General features: G+C 45.4%; 1 protein-coding gene across 2 annotated transcripts in view; it reads right to left on the reverse strand.

The window, feature by feature from the left end:
• Positions 1-846: 846 nt before the first annotated feature.
• Positions 847-25,149, reverse strand: part of TRIM44 (tripartite motif containing 44) — a 53,421-nt gene continuing 29,118 nt past the window's right edge. Inside the window, exons 5-7 of one of the 2 annotated variants that reach the window (XM_075567560.1) lie at positions 10,550-10,705; positions 3,657-3,737; positions 847-1,401 (exon numbers count right to left, since the gene is read on the reverse strand). In XM_075567560.1, coding sequence (XP_075423675.1) covers positions 1,287-1,401; positions 3,657-3,737; positions 10,550-10,705 — 352 coding nt within the window. In that variant the 3' untranslated portion in view covers positions 847-1,286. The remainder of the gene's footprint in view (positions 1,402-3,656; positions 3,738-10,549; positions 10,706-25,149) is intronic. The other variant, XM_075567559.1, reaches the window with a different exon arrangement.

Below are 25,149 nucleotides of genomic sequence, written 5' to 3' on the forward strand. Positions count from 1 at the left end.
TAACAGATCAGCCGCCCGTCAGCCAGGCATGAACCCAGGCTGGGAAGGCAAACGCAACGGGGCTTGTCAGAGGTGAGGAGCGGCGCATTCCAGGTATCTGCCAGGTACATACTGGGTATTTGCTCGAATAAAGTGTGTCGGTGCAATATATATATATATATATATATATATATATATATATATATATATATATATATATATATATATATATATATATATTGTGAGTGTGTGTATATATTTATATGTATGTGTGTAAATATTTATATGTATGTGTGTGTATATATATATATATATATGTGTATATATAGATATATAGATGTAGAGGTATCTGTATCGTGTTAGCCGAGCTTAATAATCAAAAATGAATAGACGATACTGTTCTGTGGCTAACAAAATGCTTTTATTTGAGCGAGCTTTCCAGATACACTGATTTTTGATTTAATTTATATATAGCAAAAAAAATCAGGGCACACAATAAAAGGAATAACCCCGAGGACAGGAGAGCGCGTCGCAGCGCCCGCCGCTGCGGAACTGTTACATACAAATGCAGAAAATCAGGCTCAGCAAAAAAAAGCACCAGGCGTGTCTTTAATGCCTCAACGTTTACAGACCGCACGGTGAGGACTTGTACACCCCAATACCTCCGTAGCCTAAAAAAACTGAATAGTAAAAATATAGGGCACCAAAAGAATGCATAGAGTGATGATTTCCCTCCCAACAAGATACAACTGGCAACAAGTGTGGAACGGCTGTGTGAGATTCTCTCTCTCATACAGTGTGTGTGTGTATATATTTATATACACACCCACACCCACCCACACCCACCCAGCCACACCCACACCCACCCACCCACACCCACCCACTTCAGTATCCGGTGATACCTTTTTTATTTGGACAAGCTTTCGAGAGTTCTCCTCTCTTCCTCAGGTCAGTAATACTGCTAAACCAGTAAACCAGTATTGCTGACCTGAGGAAGAGAGGAGAACTCTCGAAAGTTTGTCCTATGACATAAATTGTTAGTCCAAATAAAAAAGGTATCACCTAGTACTGCATAACTCATTTATTCTGCACTATCGCAACTGGACTAACAAAGCTATTTCCGTCACACACACACACACACACACACACCTCTCCCTATGCAAAACCTCCTTCACTGGAAAGGTTCTGGAGACGTAAGGACTCATTCCTATTCCCGATATTGCTGGGCATTGAGCAGATTCCTCCCCGCTCAGCTCTGGATGTGGGGTCTCCTCCCTCTTCAGGCAGCGGCTCCATCCTTGTATTATTTAGGAGACGCGTCTGTGCCTGTAGCTCCACAATAGAGGCTGTGAGAACAAAGCGGAAGACAGAAGCAGAAGCTGGAAATGGTGCAGATACCGGCACAGAGCAAGCATCCTCTCCCTGTGGAAACAGAACGTAACAATGAGACATTAAACCGTTAACAGCAGCTACTGACATTAGTGACATAACCCAACGGACAAAGAACAATCTGTAACATCTCCAGTGTAAGGCTACCAAGGTCGGCCAAGGTCACCCTTCAGTGCATGCTCATCTAGTCAAGGGCTTCACTGTGGCATTCAGGGCAGAGTGAGACCCTTTCTGTGTCTCTGTTACACGGAGTGCGAGGAAGGGGAAAGGGGGCGGAAAGGATGTCACAAATGGCATTAGAGATGTATTAGAAAATAATACAAAGGGATGCTTTATACGCAGCACAGCCTGGGACTGCGTTAGGGCATTTTTAGGGGACGTTTCCCAGTGTGAGCTTCCCTTCTGGTGACATTGTTTCCAGCATTAAAGCAGCATTCTGCTCTCCTCACCAGAACAAAACAATGTCTCCTTTCTTATTGCCTTTGCAAGGCCCTCTTGCTGCTGCATTTAGCAATCACTCCCTTTTTTTCATTTTGTAGCTGGATTCTGGAGATATTAGTTGCTGTCATTGTTCCTCCCTGGGAAGTTAAAATGGCCACCCCTATTCACACTCATTAAGAAAACAGAGGTTGCCCTGGTAACAGCCATCAGGGGGGGACAAAAGGTTCAAACCCAGCAACAAAATGAAACTTTAGAAATTATTTTAACTTAGAAACATCAGGAGAATGTGAACTATCAGGGGATGTTATTACCTCATTTTTGGGGGGCAGGACGGGGCCGCTGTTTTTAGGCAACATGTAGATTGTAAGCTCCTTAGGTCAGAGATCTCCTTGGTGGCAGAAGTGGGATAGTAATAGTGTGTACACGCTTACCGGTGTGCACAAGTATGTGTGTGGAAGGGGTTTCTAACTGGCCGCCCAGTTGCCTTATTCAGCGTCCCGCCAGGCACTAGTTGAGCAATCCCACCTCCAAACAGTCACACTACTCGCCAATTACCCTGCCATCACCAAGGTTAATTGAAGGACTTCAGGAGCCCCCAGAACAATATATAAGTTAAACAAAAACCCAATTTAGCTGAACGTGTTCGCAAATGATGGCAACCTCCTCAAAAGGTACTAGAATAGAGCGGAAAGACCAGACTCGTCACATTTTTAGTGTTATAAAAAGGCGTACGATACTTGTTATAGGGAAAAAAGTTACAAAAAGTACGTAAAGTATAGGATCAGAGAGTATATCAAATAAAAAGTATCAGGTTCTTCAATGGGTCATGAAGAGAAAATATGAGCTCTACACACACGTATGTCCCCCCCCAACTAGATTTTATTAGTAAATTTCAGATACAAACTCTTAAGAATTAAGGTCATTAATTTGTGAGAAAGATAACCATTGTCTGACAAGCCTTGTGAGGTTGGTTTACCCCTCTCTCTGTCACCCTCTCCCCTGAGAGAGACACCTTTACTACCTGCTGACAAGAGGTCCACCCAGATACTTTAGAATGATTTCATTTACAATTTAAGCCGATTTAAGTATACAATAATCCGTAACCCTCTCCCCATAATCGCCAGATTGATGGCCCCCGCACCCTTGCATTCGGGGGATTGTGACGATTGCATACAGACGTGTAGCACGAAGCATGTGCTGTACATGCAAAATCAGTAACATACATATATTACCAAAATGTAAACATGAATATACCCAGAGGGGCTATAGCACTCACTCCCCCCACCCCCCTACTTGCAGCCCCCATGCATACATATCACAGCTAACAACCCTCTTTATATACTTGAATGTGAACTCATGTATCTGATACTTATACACAGTATATTACTATTTGCCCATGTTTTACATGTATTTTTGCTAGTGACATATTTTTGATATGACCGAGGGTGGTACTGAACATGTATTGTCTTATAGAACATCACTCTGTAATGATGCAGATACAATGTCCTACAAATGACCTCCAGGATGTCTGGATTTGATGGAGGCACAGCCTGCCTTTCAGGCCTGGCCCACCAGCTAAGTATCTTTCCCCTTGACACCTCTGAATCTATTTAAAGCCATACACGGTCCACCATTGCCAGTTTAATATAAACAGTGATACATGTAACGAGTTCCTAACAGAAATGCAGAATAAATTTCCCTCATTGTTGGAGTACCTCCCAACCCATAAAATAGTACCGTTTTACAGCACACATCTGCACTGCTAGGAAACACACACAATAAACAGGCCTCTTAGAGAAAAGGTTAACCTCTCGTTTGCTACACTGCCCACGAGTTGTAACTCTTACCTGGGATTATCGTGACAGGGGGCCTTCATGTCGTGAGCTGAAGCGTCCAGGTGCTGGGGCGTCAGGGGGGGTTTGTCTTCCCTGCAGGCAAAATATATAACAGCATCAGTGAGCATCTCAGGGGAAGAATACAGACAAGCACTGACAATATATGTTATAGCAACATCATAGCACATCAACATTACGGCCCACAGGTGGCTGCTACCTGTTCCTGCCAATTTCACACGGGGCCTTTATTTTCCTGTACTCCTAGTGCTAAATACGGCTTCCATATTTTATGTATACAAATGTTTTCCCAGGAAGTAATACATCTCGTTTTCACGTATATCCTGGGCACAGAGTTATAACAATACATGGTTACATTAAATGAGCAGGGTATACATTATATATAAGACATTGCATGCACAGTTACAGATAATATATTATAGGCGTATGTAACAGTTACAGACCAGATTAACATGTGAGACAGCTTTAGTTATGAAAGAACTTAGACTGGTGGCGGCTGTGAGAGTCTCCGGTAGCCTGTTTGGGCTGTAAGGGGTCTTTCAGTGCCGGAAGGTGATCTATTGCAAAATATATGGCCTTTTATCTCTTTTTGCATGAGCCTTATTCAATATGCTGAAATCCAGTCAGTGATAGGGCGATTGAAAAAGGGGTTAAAAATGAAGCAGTCCCCCGCTCTCAGAGGTTTCCTTCTCGCTGATACATATTGGTGCACGGAGTGCTGTATTTTGCACACACCGTGGTGTATTAGTGCACGGAGTGCTGTATTTTGCACACGGTGGTGTATTAGTGCACGGTGTGCTGTATTTTGTGCACACCGTGGTGTATTAGTGCACTGAGTGCTTTATTTTGCACGTGTGGTGATGTATTAGTGCACGGAGTGCTGTATTTTGCACACACGGTGGTGTATTAGTGCACTGAGTGCTTTATATTGCACGTGTGGTGATGTATTAGTGCGCTGAGTGCTTTATTTTGCACGTGTGGTGATGTATTAGTGCACGGAGGGGTGTATTTTGCACACACGGTGGTGTATTAGTGCACTGAGTGTTTTATATTGCACGTGTGGTGATGTATTAGTGCGCTGAGTGCTTTATTTTGCACGTGTGGTGATGTATTAGTGCACGGAGGGGTGTATTTTGCACACACAGTGGTGTATTAGTGCACTGAGTGCTTTATTTTGCACGTGTGGTGATGTATTAGTGCACAGAGAGCTGTATTTTGCACACACGGTGGTGGATTAGTGCACGGAGTGCTGTATTTTGCACACCCTGTGGGTGTATTTGTGCACGGATTGCTGTATTTTGCACACATGGTGGTGTATTAGTGCTGTATTTGGCACGCGCGGTGATGTACTGGTGCAGAGTGCACGTGTGGTGCTGTATTTGTGCATAGAGTGCTGTATTTTGCACGCACAGTGATGTATATGTGCACGCGCAGTGACGTTCTCGCACATTTCTCGCGCGCTCGGACTAGTGAGCCTTCCAATGCTTCTTCTCACACCCACAGAAATAAAGTGTATATAACAAGCGGAGTCATTCGTTACCAGGAAGAATTCAGTAGGAAGTTGGGGTCACACACAGTCAAATCCACCACTTGGATTTTGGGGGGGTTTACCCTTTGCTGTAAGTGGGGCATATGATGCATTGTATGTTGCAGATCCTTCTGGCAGCAGAGGGGTTAAGCTCCTTATTTAACCTACAAGCATATTCTGTAGGAGGAACCTGCCGTGCCCTGGAAATGCCCTTATTTAGATGCCTGGGAGACCATCATTTCTACCCAAACATCTGCTGTGTATTCTTTTTGACAAACTAATTAATCTTCTGTCCCTGCGACTAAGAATGTTCCTGTGAACATTTCCATCATCTCCGTCCTCCCTCTGCCTTTCATCTCTGAGCTGCGGCCTGTGAAGGGACAATACCCCCCAGCACACGCTCAGGGAGCCCTAAATGAACCCTGGGGGGAGAGGAGAGACATGTGGGATGTGCGATGAGCCAGCTCCACGGCGAGGCGTTTGCCAGTGCGGTGAGGAAAGTCCCACGGCTTATCCAGCATACTCCACTACACTCAAGGGCGCTGCTTCTTATTGGGATGTAACGGTCAGCTGGAGCCAAGGTCAACTGATGTGGGAACAGCTGTCACCAGTCCATTTTGGGTTCATATGTCATGCACTAATGGTTTGTTGTAGTCTTACTTACAGCCTAATATATATATATATGTCTGTCCCAAATCCATCCAACCCGCTGCTGCCAGACTCATCTACTGTACCCCACTCACCGCGACACCTCTGCGGCTTCACTACGCAGATCCCTACACTGGCTTCCCGCAGCCCCTAGAATCAAATGTAAAACCCTTATTTTGAATGACAAAGCTCTCAATGACGCTGCCCCCCCCTTACATCTCAGCCCTCATCCCCAAATATACCCCTAGACGCCCCCTATGTTCTGTCCATGACATCCGCCTCTCCTCCTGCCTTATTACTTCCCCTCACTCCCGCGCTGCCCGCTGCCTGGGATTCCCTGCCACGGCTGGACCTTACCCCGTCCTGAGGCGCACTCCGTCCCACAATGAGCGGCCACTTTACCTTGTGTTCCAACATTTCCCCTTATCCCCTCTAGAGTGTAAGCTCCCAGGATCAGGGCTCTCATTAGCTTCTGTATCGGTTTGTCCTTTGTGGCGATGTCATTCTGTGTATGTAACATACATAACTCTGCCCCCCCTTTGTACCGCGCTGCAGGCACGTTGGTGCTTTGTACACACAGAAGTACTATATCCCTTAATCTCTTCCTATTCATCCATATTTCAAACTGAAACTCCCCTGTGTAATCTGCCGGTAGCTTTAGAAATATATTGTGGTTATTTTTAATGCGCTCGGCTGTTATTCCGCTGTGCTGCGCAGTGTGGGGTGCACCCCTGTATAGGGTGCGCCCATGTATAGGGTGCGCCCCTGTATAGAGCAGCCTCCCTCGCTGGCAGCAGCTGCACTGGATTTTGCTCACTTTGGGATATCGGGGAGGGAATTACAGGGAATTGTTAATGGAGAAACGAAAACATGAGACTCCTTTCATTTGCTCACAACGTCTCTCTGTGTAAGATGTGCAAGATAAAGCTGCACGCAGGCACAGTGTACGGGGCGCAGCGTACGGGGCACAGCGTACGGGGCGCAGCGTACGGGGCGCAGCGTACGGGGCGCAGCGTACGGGGCGCAGCGTGCGGGGCGCAGCGTGCGGGGCGCAGCGTGCGGGGCGCAGCGTGCGGGGCGCAGCGTGCGGGGCGCAGCGTGCGGGGCGCAGCATACGGGCGCAGCATACGGCGCAGCGTGCGGGGCACAGCGTACGGGGCACAGGGCGCAGCATACGGCACAGCGTGCGGGGCACAGCGTACGGGGCAGCATACGGCACAGCGTGCGGGGCGCAGCGTGCGGGGCGCAGCGTGCGGGGCGCAGCGTACGGGGCGCAGCATACGGGGCACAGCATACGGGGCACAGCATACGGGGCACAGGGCGCAGCATACGGGCGCAGCATACGGGGCACAGCGTACGGGGCACAGGGCGCAACATACGGGGCACAGGGCGCAGCATACGGGCGCAGCATACGGGGCACAGCGTACGGGGCACAGGGCGCAGCATACGGGCGCAGCATACGGGCGCAGCGTACGGGGCACAGCGTACGGGGCACAGCATACGGGGCACAGCATACGGGGCACAGGGCGCAGCATACGGGGCACAGCGTACGGGGCACAGGGCGCAACGTACGGGGCACAGCGTACGGGGCACAGGGCGCAGCATGCGGGCGCAGCATACGGGGCAGCATACGGGGCACAGCATACGGCGCAGCGTGCGGGGCACAGCATACGGCGCAGCGTACGGGGCACAGGGCGCAGTATACAGGGCACAGCGTACGGGGCACAGCGTACGGGGCAGCATACGGCGCAGCGTGCGGGGCGCAGCGTACAGGGCACAGCGTACGGGGCACAGCGTACGGGGCACAGCGTACGGGGCACAGCGTACGGGGCACAGCGTACGGGGCACAGCAATACGCAGACACGGAGCTTACTTCCAAGAGGTAGAACTGTGAAGTCTTCGGGGTTTATTCTATTTTATTCCCTATTCTCCTCAGGTTATTTTGTGCTCACTGGGACCTCACAGACTACAACATGTAATGCTTTACAAAGTAAAATATAGAAATTCACCCACTGAAACATACTTCTCTGTATAATGGTGCAGAGTATCTCTATATATTCCTAGCAGTTACATTTAATATGTGTCGTAGGTGCAAAGTGCATAGTGTTGATTCGACGTGGGGCCCTAAGACCCCCAATTATTAGTAAAACCCGCGGAGCGACTCCCTGTGATATAAGTGTTCCTGCTGCTTTATCATTGTTATTTTATTTCGCGATAAAGAGGATTATCAGCAGTACACGGGGGGCCCAATCATGGTTTGTGGGCTACTCCCTAATGGCGTTGCTTATCTATGTAGGATCTGTCATCTGACTGCTATGGGAGGGGCGGCTATCTCTAACAAGAGACAGATGCTGTTGGGGAGTGTCTGGTAATACTCAGCACTGCTCTGCACTGCACTATAAGGCCTGGGACATAGTGGAATCAGCGTTGCTGAGGCGGGCTGAGGCGCGCTGAACAGATGCACAAAGCCCCTGCATCTGTAATCAGCGCGGCTATAGTTTCTCCCTCCGCATGCGCGCTGATGCGTGCGGAGGCTGAGAAACTTCCCCGAGACAGGCACGTTTGAAATTTGCTGCTCGGGGAAGCGGAGGAGCGGTCACGTAACCGCTCCCATCCAATGGGGCTGCATCCGGCCCGGCATTTTAACTACAGAGCCACCAGACCAGACAGAGGCAGCACAGAGGTGTGTGTGTATACGTATGTGTGTGTGTATACACGTTTGTGTGTGTATGTGTGTGTATGTGTGTGTATGTGTGTGTATGTGTGTGTATATATTTATCAAAGTTGCACAATGTTAATAAATAATTTATTCTCACAACATGTCTTTTTAATTTTTTAAATATTATATAATACACACACACACACACACACACACGTTCCCCAGTGACACACACACACACACACACACACACACACACACACACACACACACTGACAGCTACCAAGTGACACACACACACACTGACAGCTACCAAGTGACACACACACACAGTGATACCCGCCTCCCAAGCGCGCTTGCTGTCTCCTCTGCCAGGACAGCAAAAAGCTCCTGGTAGAGCGAGCGGCAGCAATTTAACAGCGAGCAGCAGCACCTAAGCGCTTACTATGTCCCAGGCCTAATCCTTTTCCGCGTTGGGTTGAATATTTCCACTGAAGTAATATTGCAGAAACTGTGAAAGTCGTTTCAGTGCGTGATTGTGAGAATGAAAAGCCAATTGTAACCCTTTCGAGGCCTGCAAAGCATTGCAGAGTGATGGCGCCTTGGCACTGCAGGGGTTACTGCCCCCCAGTTCTCAGGCGGCCTGATGTCAGCAGGTTCCCATCCTGTGATCACTGTGGTATTCAGATTAAAGTCAGACAGAGCCTGACCTGCAGGAACAGCAGCAGCTTGAGGCTGTCAGATGGCGCTTAACCTATTCTGCGTTACTTCAAAATGACAGTTCCAGCGGCCCGGCCAGTGGCAGACACACGCGCTGAAGCATGTTCTGGTAGTAATGTCTTTGAAGTGGGTGAGGCATGCGTGTATCCCAGTGCCTGCTCACATTATCTCTCTGGGCTTCAGGCAGCAAAGGCAGACTGTAAGCTCGCGGGCGGGGGGGGGGGGGGGGCGGAGGGGGGGCACTTGTGTTTGGAAGGGACCTCTGCACTTCACATAATGAAAACGTTTAGTGAGGGGAGGGGCTCAAGGGTCACCAACAAGTCAGGTTTTCAGGATATCCCTGCTTCAGCACATGTGGCTCAAACAAAAAACAACCTCATGGACGGAGGTGACCCCCCCTCGTTTAGTGGCTCCGTTCAGGACATCTCACAGGGGAAGAGAAGTGTTCAAATCTTTTATACGTAATTTTACACAAGATAAAGGGGGAACAGATCCACGCTCATCTCGTGCACCACATTGCAGTGATACTTAGTATCACTTTTTATTACAGCATTTGTTCACTTTAAAGCCTCCAATGCATTTCAAAGCAACATGGGGGGGGGGGTTTGCGTGAAGAGAAATGCGCTGCATGTCCCTTTGGCAGTGCAGGTGTTAAATAAGATGTCCTCTTTCTGTAAACTCCCCCCCCCCCCCCTCCACATTACGTGTACAGTGTCCTCGTGAAATGGAGGATTTACAGAAACCTATGTAACCAGGACTGGTTTTCTGGCTACCAGTCTGCCCTCACTGGTAGTAATCGCTGGTAAGAGCAGGCCTGTCAGTATTTATCATGGGTTTTCCCCTCTCCCTGCAGTACCCTTGAGTGACAGGGGGAGGAGGTGAAACTAGGCCTGAGTATATCCAATCCTGGATCAGACCTGGTGCCCTCCTCCATGCTGTACTTAAGGGTGATTGCCGCCCAAATTCAGGCGTGCCTCTCCCCACTTGAGAGAGGAAAGTCTCACAGCAGAGAGCCTGAGCATTGGGCCTTCTCTGGTCCTCTTCCCCTCGGGGGAGAGTGAGTGTGGACCTTACCTCTGCCTCTGCTAGAGGGGCAGGGAAGAGCAAAGACCGCTGTGCAGGCCCTTGACCCGTAGTGGTTCTCCAGGGACCATGCTACAGCTGGGAAGCCGACCCAATAAAACCGTTCCTGTTTATATACCTCCTGCCTGGTGTGTGATCTTACTGGGGAAGGAGAGGGAGTATTTCTATTGTAGGAGATCGCCTCCATACATCTGGAGCCTGCGGCAGATGGAGGCGCTGCACTGCTAGAGAACCCTGTGGGGTACGTACCCCAGAAACCGGTCCTGTGTCCCCACAACCATCGGTAGACGACTCAGCTCTCCTGTTACCAACAGGTAGCAGGCACCACACACGAGGTGATGGCCGAATCTCCCACCGGGTGTGGAAACACCGTTACATCTACAAAACACACCGTGTGATTTTCTGCTGCTTTCAGTGACCAGGCGATGAGAGGAATGAACAGAAAAAAACAAGAAAGAGGCAGAAAGATTAAAAATAAGCGCACACTGGAGGAAAAAAATCAATGTTAAAAAAGGCAAAGTGTTATTAAACAAAGGCAGGCAAAAAGCTGAAAGGAGGCCCATCCATCAAAGTGGGACCCAGCGTGGAGAAGCACAGAGCTGTGTCTCTGACAATTGCCAGTCAATTCTCATTTATTGATGCAGAAGAGAGATGTTATTTAAAAAAAACACAACCTTCCCTTGCAGTGTTTTGTCAAGTGCTATTCTCGTGAAAAATACTGTCTGTAACCCTTTCTGCACCACAACACAGAGTATGTAGCGTGCAGGCCAACCGTCAGGGACCTCACAATAAGGGACGGGGGGAGGGGGGGGGGGAAATACTGCTCGAATTACAAAATGCAGACTTGTAACCGACTACAAATCAAATTCATGATCCCAGCCATTTTTAAGAATCCCCCCCAAAAACTGAAATGGCTGGTGGATTTAACAGGAACACAATCAGGATTTAAATTAAATGTGATGTGTAAAGTATCTATCTATATCTATATATATATCCACACAGCTAAGTGGAAATTGTAACAGAAGAGGTTACTCAGTTGTACAGTTTACGTTCAATACCTTCAATTTATCTTGCTAAATGGTACTGTCACCTAGAACAGTAAAAGGATCCTTTGTTTATGGGGAAAGATTATGGCATCTATTTATCAAACCCACAAAAACTTCAGCTTGATGCATGTTGCACCAAAGAGATTTACAACGAAGGCCCCAACACCATCACACATTGCGCATCACACACTGCGCATCACACATTGCGCATCACACATTGCGCATCGAGCCCACACTCACACATTGCGCATCACACATTGCACATCGAGCCCACACTCACACATTGCGCATCACACATTGCGCATCACACATTGCGCATCGAGCCCACACTCACACATTGCGCATCACACATTGCGCATCGAGCCCACACTCACACATTGCGCATCACACATTGCGCATCACACATTGCGCATCGAGCCCACACTCACAAACACTGAATATTCGCTTGCTGCATGGCACCCGGCGCCAAATGATGCCGCAGGGTCATGTGACGTCACCCAACCCCATTACGTCACCCCTGTATTAACCCATATAACCGCTCCCTATAACCCCTCATTTTGTCCCATATAGCCACTCCCTATTTCTCCTCCTATTATCCATATAACCTCTCCCTATAACTCCTCCAATTGCCCCATATGTCCCCTCCCATTGCCCCATATAACTACTCCTTATAACTCCATATAACCGCTCCCTATAACTCCTCCTATTGCCCCATATACCCCTACCTATAACTCCTCCTATTGCTCAATAGAACCACACACTATAATTCCTCCTATTACCCCATATAATCACTTCCAATAACTCCTTCTATTACTCCATATAACCGCTACTTATAACTCCTCCTAATGCTCCATATAACCTCTCCCTATAACTCCTCCTATTGCCCCATATACCCTCTCCCTATAACTCCTCCTATTACCCTATGTACCCCTCCTTATACCTTTATCTATACCCCGCTGCTGTCTGTTGGTCGACTGCAAAAAATCTGACACAGACCCTCATTCTCTCCCGTCTCGACTACTGTAACCTCCTGCTGTCCGGCCTTCCCGCCTCTCACCTGTCTCCCCTACAATCTATCCTAAACGCTGCTGCCAGAATCACTCTACTCTTTCCTAAATCTGTCTCCGCATCTCCCCTCCTGAAATCGCTCTCCTGGCTTCCTACCAAATCCTGTATCTCGCACTCAATTCTCCTGCTCACTTTTAAAGCTTTACACTCTTCTGCCCCTCATTACATCTCAGCCCTAATTTCTCGCTATGCACCATCCCGACTCTTGCGTTCTGCTCAAGGATGTCTTCTCTCTACCCCCTTTGTATTTAAAGCCCTCTCCCGCCTTAAACCTTTTTCACTGACTGCCCCACACCTCTGGAATGCCCTTCCCCTCAATACCCGACTAGCACCCTCTCTATCCACCTTTAAGGCCCACCTTAAAACACACCTGCTTAACGAAGCATATGCGTAGCTCCATGACTGATACTATACACCTCATACATTAACCTTGGCCCCTTGCAGACGCACTTACCAGAACACCCTCCTACTGTCTCTTAGTTCTTCCTACTTACCAATTAGATTGTAAGCTCTGCGGAGCAGGGACTCCTTTTCCTAAATGTTACTTTTATGTCTGAAGCGCTTCTTCCCATTATGTGTTATTTATATTATTTGTTATTTATATGATTATCACGTGTATTACTGCTGTGAAGCGCGATGTACATTAATGGCGCTATATAAATAAAGACATACATAAATAGAAATCTGTTAATCACAAAGTGCTTTTGGTTTAAATCTCCGCACCTTTTAAGATAATTTGCCAGACCCATGCATATAAAGCATTGGGACAATTACCTTTTCATCCCAACGCCACTCACACATTTAATGATCTCTCTACTCACCCTTCAAATCTGAGTGTCATCCCTGGGCAAATCCCCACCTCCCTTCCCGACAGGCACCAGTGTTACACCATAAAACAGACATAGCAGTGACCATAGCAGTGTCTGTAAACCCTACTTGGTGTGGCTGTATGTTTATTGTATGCGAATATACTAGTGATAGCATTATTACTGTATGAGAATATACTAGTGATGGCGTTATTACTGTATGAGAATATACTAGTGATGGCATTATTACTGTGTGAGAATATACTAGTGATGGCATTATTACTGTGTGAGAATATACTAGTGATGGCATTATTACTGTATGAGAATATACTAGTGATGGCATTATTACTGTGTGAGAATGTACCAGTGATGGCATTATTACTGTATGAGAATATACTAGTGATGGCATTATTACTGTGTGAGAATATACTAGTGATGGCATTATTACTGTATGAGAATATACTAGTGATGGCATTATTACTGTATGAGAATATACTAGTGATAGCATTATTACTGTATGAGAATATACTAGTGATGGCATTATTACTGTATGAGAATATATACTGATGGCATTATTACTGTGTGAGAATATACCAGTGATGGCATTATTACTGTGTGAGAATATACTAGTGATGGCATTATTACTGTGTGCGAATATACTAGTGATGGCATTATTACTGTGTGAGAATATACTAGTGATGGTATTATTACTGTATGAGAATATACTAGTGATGGCGTTATTACTGTGTGAGAATATACCAGTGATGGCATTATTACTGTATGAGAATATACTAGTGATGGCATTATTACTGTGTGAGAATATACTAGTGATGGCATTATTACTGTGTGAGAATATACTAGTGATGGCATTATTACTGTATGAGAATATACTAGTGATGGCATTATTACTGTGTGAGAATATACCAGTGATGGCATTATTACTGTATGAGAGTATACTAGTGATGGCATTATTACTGTATGAGAATATACTAGTGATAGCATTATTACTGTATGAGAATATACTAGTGATGGCATTATTACTGTGTGAGAATATACCAGTGATGGCATTATTACTGTGTGAGAGTATACAAGTGATGGCATTATTACTGTATGAGAATATACTAGTGATAGCATTATTACTGTATGAGAATATACTAGTGATGGCATTATTACTGTATGAGAATATACTAGTGATGGCATTATTACTGTATGAGAATATACTAGTGATGGCATTATTACTGTGTGAGAATATACTAGTGATGGCATTATTACTGTATGAGAATATATACTGATGGCATTATTACTGTATGAGAATATATACTGATGGCGTTTTGACTGTGTGAGAATATACTAGTGATGGCATTATTACTGTATGAGAATATACTAGTGATAGCATTATTACTGTATGAGAATATACTAGTGATGGCATTATTACTGTGTGACAATATACCAGTGATGGCATTATTACTGTATGAGAGTATACTAGTGATGGCATTATTACTGTATGAGAATATACCAGTGATGGCATTATTACTGTGTGAGAATATACCAGTGATGGCATTATTACTGTATGAGAGTATACTAGTGATGGCATTATTACTGTATGAGAATATACTAGTGATAGCATTATTACTGTATGAGAATATACCAGTGATGGCATTATTACTGTGTGAGAATATACCAGTGATGGCATTATTACTGTATGAGAGTATACCAGTGATGGCATTATTACTGTATGAGAATATACTAGTGATAGCATTATTACTGTATGAGAATATACTAGTGATGGCATTATTACTGTATGAGAATATACTAGTGATGGCATTATTACTGTATGAGAATATACTAGTGATGGCATTATTACTGTGTGAGAATATACTAGTGATGGCATTATTACTGTATGAGAATATATACTGATGGCATTATTACTGTATGAGAATATATACTGATGGCGTTTTGACTGTGTGAGAATATACTAGTGATGGCATTATTACTGTGTGAGAATATACTAGTGATGGCATTATTACTGTATGAGAATATACTAGTGATGGCATTATTACTGTATGAGAATATACTAGTGATGGCATTATTACTGTGTGAGAATATACCAGTGATGACATTATTACTGTATGAGAATATACTAGTGATGGCATTATTACTGTATGAGAGTATACCAGTGATGGCATTATTACTGTATGAGAGTATACCAGTGATGGCATTATTACTGTATGAGAATATACTAGTGATGGCATTATTACTGTGTGAGAATATACTAGTGATGGCATTATTACTGTGTGAGAATATACTAGTGATGGCATTATTACTGTGTGAGAATATACTAGTGATGGCATTATTACTGTATGAGAATATACTAGTGATGGCATTATTACTGTATGAGAATATACTAGTGATGGCATTATTACTGTGTGAGAATAAACTAGTGATGGCATTATTACTGTATGCGAATATACTAGTGATGGCATTATTACTGTATGCGAATATACTAGTGATGGCATTATTACTGTATGAGAATATACTAGTGATGGCATTATTACTGTATGAGAATATACTAGTGATGGCATTATTACTGTGTGAGAATATACTAGTGATGGCATTATTACTGTATGAGAATATACTAGTGATGGCATTATTACTGTGTGAGAATATACTAGTGATGGCATTATTACTGTGTGAGAATATACTAGTGATGGCATTATTACTGTGTGAGAATATACTAGTGATGGCATTATTACTGTGTGAGAATATACTAGTGATGGCATTATTACTGTGTGAGAATATACTAGTGATGGCATTATTACTGTATGAGAATATATACTGATGGCATTATTACTGTATGAGAATATATACTGATGGCGTTATTACTGTGTGAGAATATACTAGTGATGGCATTATTACTGTGTGCGAATATACTAGTGATGGCATTATTACTATATGAGAATATACTACTGATGGCATTATTACTGTATGAGAATATACTAGTGATGGCATTATTACTGTATGAGAATATATACTGATGGCATTATTACTGTATGAGAATATATACTGATGGCGTTATTACTGTGTGAGAATATACTAGTGATGGCATTATTACTGTGTGCGAATATACTAGTGATGGCATTATTACTGTGTGAGAATATACTAGTGATGGTATTATTACTGTATGAGAATATACTAGTGATGGCATTATTACTGTATGAGAATATATACTGATGGCATTATTACTGTATGAGAATATATACTGATGGCGTTATTACTGTGTGAGAATATACTAGTGATGGCATTATTACTGTGTGCGAATATACTAGTGATGGCATTATTACTGTGTGAGAATATACTAGTGATGGTATTATTACTGTATGAGAATATACTAGTGATGGCGTTATTACTGTGTGAGAATATACCAGTGATGGCATTATTACTGTATGAGAATATACTAGTGATGGCATTATTACTGTATGAGAATATACTAGTGATGGCATTATTACTGTGTGAGAATATACCAGTGATGGCATTATTACTGTGTGAGAGTATACTAGTGATGGCATTATTACTGTATGAGAATATACTAGTGATAGCATTATTACTGTATGAGAATATACTAGTGATGGCATTTTTACTGTGTGAGAATATACTAGTGATGGCATTATTACTGTATGAGAATATACTAGTGATGGCATTATTACTGTGTGAGAATATACCAGTGATGGCATTATTACTGTGTGAGAGTATACCAGTGATGGCATTATTACTGTATGAGAGTATACCAGTGATGGCATTATTACTGTATGAGAGTATACCAGTGATGGCATTATTACTGTATGAGAATATACCAGTGATAGCATTATTACTGTGTGAGAATATACCAGTGATGGCATTATTACTGTGTGAGAATATACCAGTGATGGCATTATTACTGTGTGAGAGTATACCAGTGATGGCATTATTACTGTGTGAGAGTATACCAGTGATGGCATTATTACTGTATGAGAGTATACCAGTGATGGCATTATTACTGTATGAGAATATACCAGTGATGGCATTATTACTGTATGAGAATATACCAGTGATGGCATTATTACTGTATGAGAATATACTAGTGATGGCATTATTACTGTATGAGAATATACCAGTGATGGCATTATTACTGTATGAGAATATACTAGTGATGGCATTATTACTGTATGAGAATATACTAGTGATGGCATTATTACTGTATGAGAATATACTAGTGATGGCATTATTACTGTATGAGAATATACTAGTGATGGCATTATTACTGTATGAGAATATACTAGTGATGGCATTATTACTGTATGAGAATATACTAGTGATGGCATTATTACTGTATGAGAATATACTAGTGATGGCATTATTACTGGGTGAGAATATACTAGTGATGGCATTATTACTGTATGAGAATATACTAGTGATGGCATTATTACTGTGTGAGAATATACTAGTGATGGCATTATTACTGTATGAGAATATACTAGTGATGGCATTATTACTGTATGAGAATATACTAGTGATGGCATTATTACTGTGTGAGAATATACTAGTGATGGCATTATTACTGTATGAGAATATACTAGTGATGGCATTATTACTGGGTGAGAATATACTAGTGATGGCATTATTACTGTATGAGAATATACTAGTGATGGCATTATTACTGTATGAGAATATACTAGTGATGGCATTATTACTGTATGAGAATATACTAGTGATGGCGTTATTACTGTGTGAGAATATACTAGTGATGGCGTTATTACTGTGTGAGAATATACCAGTGATGGCATTATTACTGTATGAGAATATACGAGTGATGGCATTATTACTGTGTGAGAATATACTAGTGATGGCGTTATTACTGTGTGAGAATATACTAGTGATGGCATTATTACTGTATGAGAATATACTAGTGATGGCATTATTACTGTATGAGAATATACCAGTGATGGCATTATTACTGTGTGAGAATATACTAGTGATGGCATTATTACTGTATGAGAATATACTAGTGATGGCATTATTACTGTATGAGAATATACTAGTGATGGCATTATTACTGTGTGAGAATATACTAGTGATGGCATTATTACTGTGTGAGAATATACTAGTGATGGCATTATTACTGTGTGAGAATATACTAGTGATGGCATTATTACTGTATGAGAATATACCAGTGATGGCATTATTACTGTATGAGAATATACTAGTGATGGCATTATTACTGTGTGAGAATATACTAGTGATGGCATTATTACTGTATGAGAATATACTAGTGATGGCATTATTACTGTATGAGAATATACTAGTGATGGCATTATTACTGTATGAGAATATACTAGTGATGGCATTATTACTGTGTGAGAATATACTAGTGATGGCATTATTACTGGGTGACAGTGTCCGGCTGGCAGGAGCCGCTCTTGGTCGGACTCAGACTTATAGGTATTGAGCTCTGTGCTCACTCATCAGTCCGCCCTACAGTACGCACACACAGTACACACACACAGTACACACACACAGTACACACACACAGACACTGTACATACATACACCGCACACACAGTACATACACACAGTGCACACACAGTGCACACACAGTGCACACACAGTGCACACACAGTACATACGCACACACACACCGTACACACACAGTGTCATTTGTTTGAATTTATCATGCTCTTTTAAAAGAGACAGAAGCCCGTCGGACAATTCGGAGCCAGGGGAGATTAAATGGGCCGATCCTCTTACAACATTCGCCTCAGTGTAATAATGGCAGTGACATGCTTTTTTTCTACATTTCTTTATTATCTGCGAGCAGATAACTACACGGCAGTGAGCACGGAGCCGGCCGACGAGGGAGAAGATGGTGAAAAGAATTCATTTGTGCCGCTACCGGCACTGTAATGTGTGTGTGTGTGTGTGTGTGTGTGCGTGTGCGTGTGTGTGCGTGTGCGTGTGTGACAAAGTTAAATAAATAAAAAAATTATTGTGCAACTTTTTTTTATTTAAAAAATATTATTGAATTCATTATTAACTCACACAATCTTCACACACACACACACACACACACACACACACACACACACACACACACACACACACACACACACTACCTTCGCTCACAGCATACACACAAAAAGCGTGCGTCACGTGCACATACGTTCGCACAGGTGCGCGCCCGCACCTACTACAGGACAAGCCTAACTCTATCCCAAGACCTGTGCAGCAGTGCGGTGGACACCCAGTCTGGCTATCTAAATGGGCCCATAACCTCTTTAAATGTAGGCAGTGACATGTTTAAGGGGCAATCCCTCCTAGGACCAAAGTGAAGCAGTCCCAGTGACATGTTCAGGGGTCTCCTGAAATCTGACACCTACAAGTATATTTAATTTACTTATTAAAGTGAGACTTGGTTTCCTCCAGCTGCTCCCATGTGTGTGATGTCACTGTGTGATGTCACTGTGTGATGAGCAGTCCCCAGCTCCCCTTATCTTTATTGGCTCTCTGATAAGGACAGGGGGGGATAAGGATAAAGAAAATGCTTCATTGACAAACCCCCCTCCCCCATTCAGAGCCCCACAGAGATGCAACTGTCCGCCTGGGTGGGATTGTACTTTCACGGCACAATCTGGGTGACTGATGTCTTTATCTAACCCAACGCCTATAAATAATTGTAAATCACTTTTAGTTCATTTGTGAACCAGCTCACTCGGAAGCGGTTTCCTGCGGCCTCTCCCTTTTGTCTAAGCCAGAGTTTGCCCCTGGGAAAGAATAGACTGGACGTGGCCCCGAGAGATGGAATCTGCCGGTCCTTTCCAGAGAAATAGAAACAGCCACATATTTTCTAACACGGACATCTGTGTCATGGAGATAATGACATTTTGACATTCCTTACAACATGGGGTCTCTGGGGCACTGTGTGGGGTTTGCACCTTGACCTATCTGTGCCGGACACTGTCAGTAACACTCCCTTTCTGTCCAGATAAAGCACAGTGTAATGAGAGGGGTCCCTGCCCTGAAGAGCTCACACTCTAAACACGTTATAGTGAGGAGGAGATCCCCTTATTGCTATTACTAGGTCACCAGATTATGTCCCAGCGGTCCTGTCTAGACGCCATGCGCAGGTTCATAAGCAATGTGTTTATTAAGCTCACCCGCCGGATAAACGAGTCGTTAGCTTCGCTGTAATAAAAGTGATTGTAACCCGGGGGGGGGCGGCTCAAAGCTTTCCCCGGGGCCCAGGACTACAACCCCCCCCCCCCCTGTGAGATCATCCCTCTTTCTCTCACACACCCTCGCTCTCACACCCCTCTATTACCCACCAATCCACCATGTATTTCTTTCCACACATTTTTCTCTCCCCTGCCCATCTTACACTTTACCTCTCTCTCTCCCTTTCTGTCCCCCTCTCATTCTCTACCCCCTCCTCACATAACACTTTATTCAATTCCCCCCCCCACACACACACACACAATACCCCCCTACACACACACACATATAACACACACACGCAATACCCCTCCACACACACGCAATACCCCTCCACACACACACACGCAATACCCCTCCACACACACACACAATACCCCTCCACACACACGCAATACCCCTCCACACACACACGCAATACCCCTCCACACACACACACACGCAATACCCCTCCACACACACACACACGCAATACCCCTCCACACACACACACACGCAATACCCCTCCACACACACACACACGCAATACCCCTCCACACACACACGCAATACCCCTCCACACACACACACACGCAATACCCCTCCACACACACACACACGCAATACCCCTCCACACACACACACACGCAATACCCCTCCACACACACACACACGCAATACCCCTCCACACACACACACACGCAATACCCCTCCACACACACACACACGCAATACCCCTCCACACACACACACACACACACGCAATACCCCTCCACACACACACACAAACCCCCCTACACACCATGGTTGTCACCTTCTACTGAACGCCAATTCTGAGAAAAAAATAAAAAATCCCCTTACATGGCGGCGTATCCCACCATCCTGCTGCAACTCCCCCTCCAACTGCAGTCAACATGGCTGCGCGGCGTCAAATGATACCGTGTTGCCATGGCAACTGGACGCCATGCGGCGTCGCGTAGCCATGGGAACATCATGTTGCGTAGCTTCACGACGCCACGTGGCGTCCGGTTGCCATTGCAACGCGGCATCATTTTACGCTGTGCAGCCATGTTTACTGCAGTAAGAGGGGGAATTGCAGGAAAATAACGGAGAATGACGGAGACGCTGCCGCACCCCGCTGCCACCCGCCGCACCCCGCCGCCCCCGCCGCACCCCGCCGCACCCCGGAGATTGACAACGGCAGCCCGAAACCCGGAGTCTCTGGGTCAAACCCGGAGAGGTGGCAACCCTCCTACACACACACACACACACACACAATACCCCCTACATACACAAACACACACACACACACACAATACCCTGTACATACACAAACACACACACACACAATGCCCCCTACACACACACACACAATACCCCCTACATACACAAACACACACACACACAATACCCTGTACATACACAAACACACACACACACACACATTGCCCCCTACACACACACAATACCCCCTACATACACAAACACACACACACACACACACACACACACAATACCCCCTACATACACAAACACACACACACACACACACACATAATACCCCCTATATACACAAACACACACACACACACACACACAATACCCCCTATATACACAAACACACACACACACACACAATGCCCCCTACACACACACACACACACACAGACACACACACACACACACAATACCCCCTACATACACAAACACAATACCCCCTACATACACAAACACATACACAATGCCCCCTACACACACACACACACACACACACACAATACCCCCTACACACACACACACACACACAGACACACACACAATACCCCCTACATACACAAACACATACACAATGCCCCCTACACACACACACACACACACACAATACCCCCTACACACACACACACACACACACACACACACAATGCCCCCTACACACACACACACACACACACACAATACCCCCTACATACACAAACACACACACAATTCCCCCTACACACACACACACAATACCCCCTACATACACAAACACACACACAATGCCCCCTACACACACACAATACCCCCTACATACACAAACACACACACACACACACAATGCCCTCCACACACACACACACACACACACACACACACACACACACACACACACACACACACACACACACACACACACACTACCCCCTACATACACACACAAACACACACACACAATGCCCCTACACACACACACAATGCCCCCTACACACACAAACACACACACAATGCCCCCTACACACACACACACACACACACACACACACACAATACCCCCTACACACACACACACACACACACACACAATACCCCCTACGCACACACACACACACACACACACACACACACAATACCCCCTATATACACAAACACACACACACAATGCCCCCTACACACACACACACACACACACACACACACACACACACACACACACACACAATGCCCCCTACACACACACACACACACACACAAATACCCCCTACATACAAACACACACACACACACACACACACAATGCCCCCTACACACACACACACACACACACACACACAATACCCCCCCCCCCCACACACACACACACACACACACACACACACAATACCCCCTACATACACAAACACACACACACACACACACACACAATGCCCCCTACACACACACACACACACACACAATACCCCCTACATACACAAACACACACACACACACACAATGCCCCCTACACACACACAATACCCCCTACATACACAAACACACACACACACACACAATACCTCCTACATACACAATAACACACACAATGCCCCCTACACACACACACACACACACACACACAATACCCCCTACACACACACAAACACACACACACACAATACCCCCTACATACACAAACACACACAATTCCCCCTACACACACAATACCCCCTACATACACAAACACACACACAATGCCCCCTACACACACACACACACAATACCCCCTACATACACAAACACACAATGCCCCCTACAAACGCACACACACACACACACACACACACACACACACACACACACACTACCCCTTACATACACAAACACACACACAATGCCCCTACACACACACACAATGCCCCCTACACACACACACACACAATGCCCCCTACACACACACACACACACAATACCCCCTACGCACACACACACACACACACACACGCACAATACCCCCCTAAGCACACACACAATACCCTCCCTACGCACATAAACATCAATATCCCTACACACACAGACAATACCCCCACAAAATGCACCTAACACACGCACACACACACCTTGCGAGTGGGGCTCCGGTGTCGTGCGTGGATGCGGCAGTTGGGCCCGACTTCCGGCGCTGACCAGAGTTATAGAGAGGCAGGCCCGGTGGGGAGAGGGGCTCTCTGACAGGGCCCAACTTCCAGCACCAGCCACCGGACAGTTGTCTTGGCTCTGCCACCCCTGTCAGCAGCCCTGCTGAGGGGTGAGGGGTGCAGATAGAAGGGTGCTAGGTGCTCAGGCCCAGATTCACTGAAGGGTGCTAAAGTTTAGCACGCCTTAGCTCCCTTTAGGGAATCTGGTCCGCGGTGAAGGACCATTTACAAACCTACACTTTGCGGCTAGGGCCGGGGTTTGTAACGGTGCAATCCCACGGAGCTGGCTAAAAGGCAATATTCTGTAAAGAATGGAACTGGTGCACTTACAGACATGGAACCAGGTGATAAAAATAACTTTACTGCTTCAGAAATGGAACATAACTATATGTTCTCCGTGGTCTCTGACTGGGGAAGTGTTTGTACGTCTTTTATTACCTTAATCCCACCCTGTCCTCATCAGAAAACCAATAAAGAGAAGGGGGATGGGGACCAGCCAGATGTGACCCCTTAAAACAGGTCAATGCTATAAGTAAACTTTGACCCCAAGAGGGTCTGCCCCATTGAGAGATATTAGCGTTACATCAGTAGATAGCAGAGAGGTAGCGTATGTTGTCCGAGAGCCTTCTCCATAAGGACCGGACCCTGTTTAAGCGCATTACAGACGCGCGTCTCTGCTCTTTGTCAGAGAGAGAAGTATCACAGTGAAAGCCCCGCGATATAATCCACCTCTAACGAGCAGGGAAATTACTTGTCCAGCAGCAATTCCCAAGTAATTAGCAGAACGTGCTAGAAATATGGAGGGTCCCTGTGTGAGTGCAGGCTGAGTGTGCAGGCTGTGAGTGTGCGCGGACTGAGAGTGGTACTGCCCCCGGGAGGGGGGGTAACCTGTGCTGTATCTGAACGGCACCTGCCCCTGGGAGGGGAGGGGGGGTAACCTGTGCTGTATCTGGGCGATACCTGCCCGTGGGAGGGGGGGGGGAGGAGGGTAACCTGTGCTGTATCTGGGCGATACCTGCCCGTGGGAGGGGGGGGGGGGGGAGGAGGGTAACCTGTGCTATATTTGCAAGTTTACCAGTCATGGGATATAATCAAACAGCCCCATCTGCATCAAGTCATAGCACATGCATCACTTAGATTGTAAGCTCTCCGGGGCAGGGATTTCCTTTCCTATTGTCGGACGTTGCTGCACTTACTGTATTATAATTCCCTGTACTGTATGGTCTCTTTTGTAAAGCGCTGAGTACACTGTGGCGCTATATAAAACGTATACATGCATC

Source organism: Ascaphus truei, chromosome 12 (genome assembly GCF_040206685.1).
Source record: "Ascaphus truei isolate aAscTru1 chromosome 12, aAscTru1.hap1, whole genome shotgun sequence".
NCBI classification, from domain to species: domain Eukaryota; kingdom Metazoa; phylum Chordata; class Amphibia; order Anura; family Ascaphidae; genus Ascaphus; species Ascaphus truei.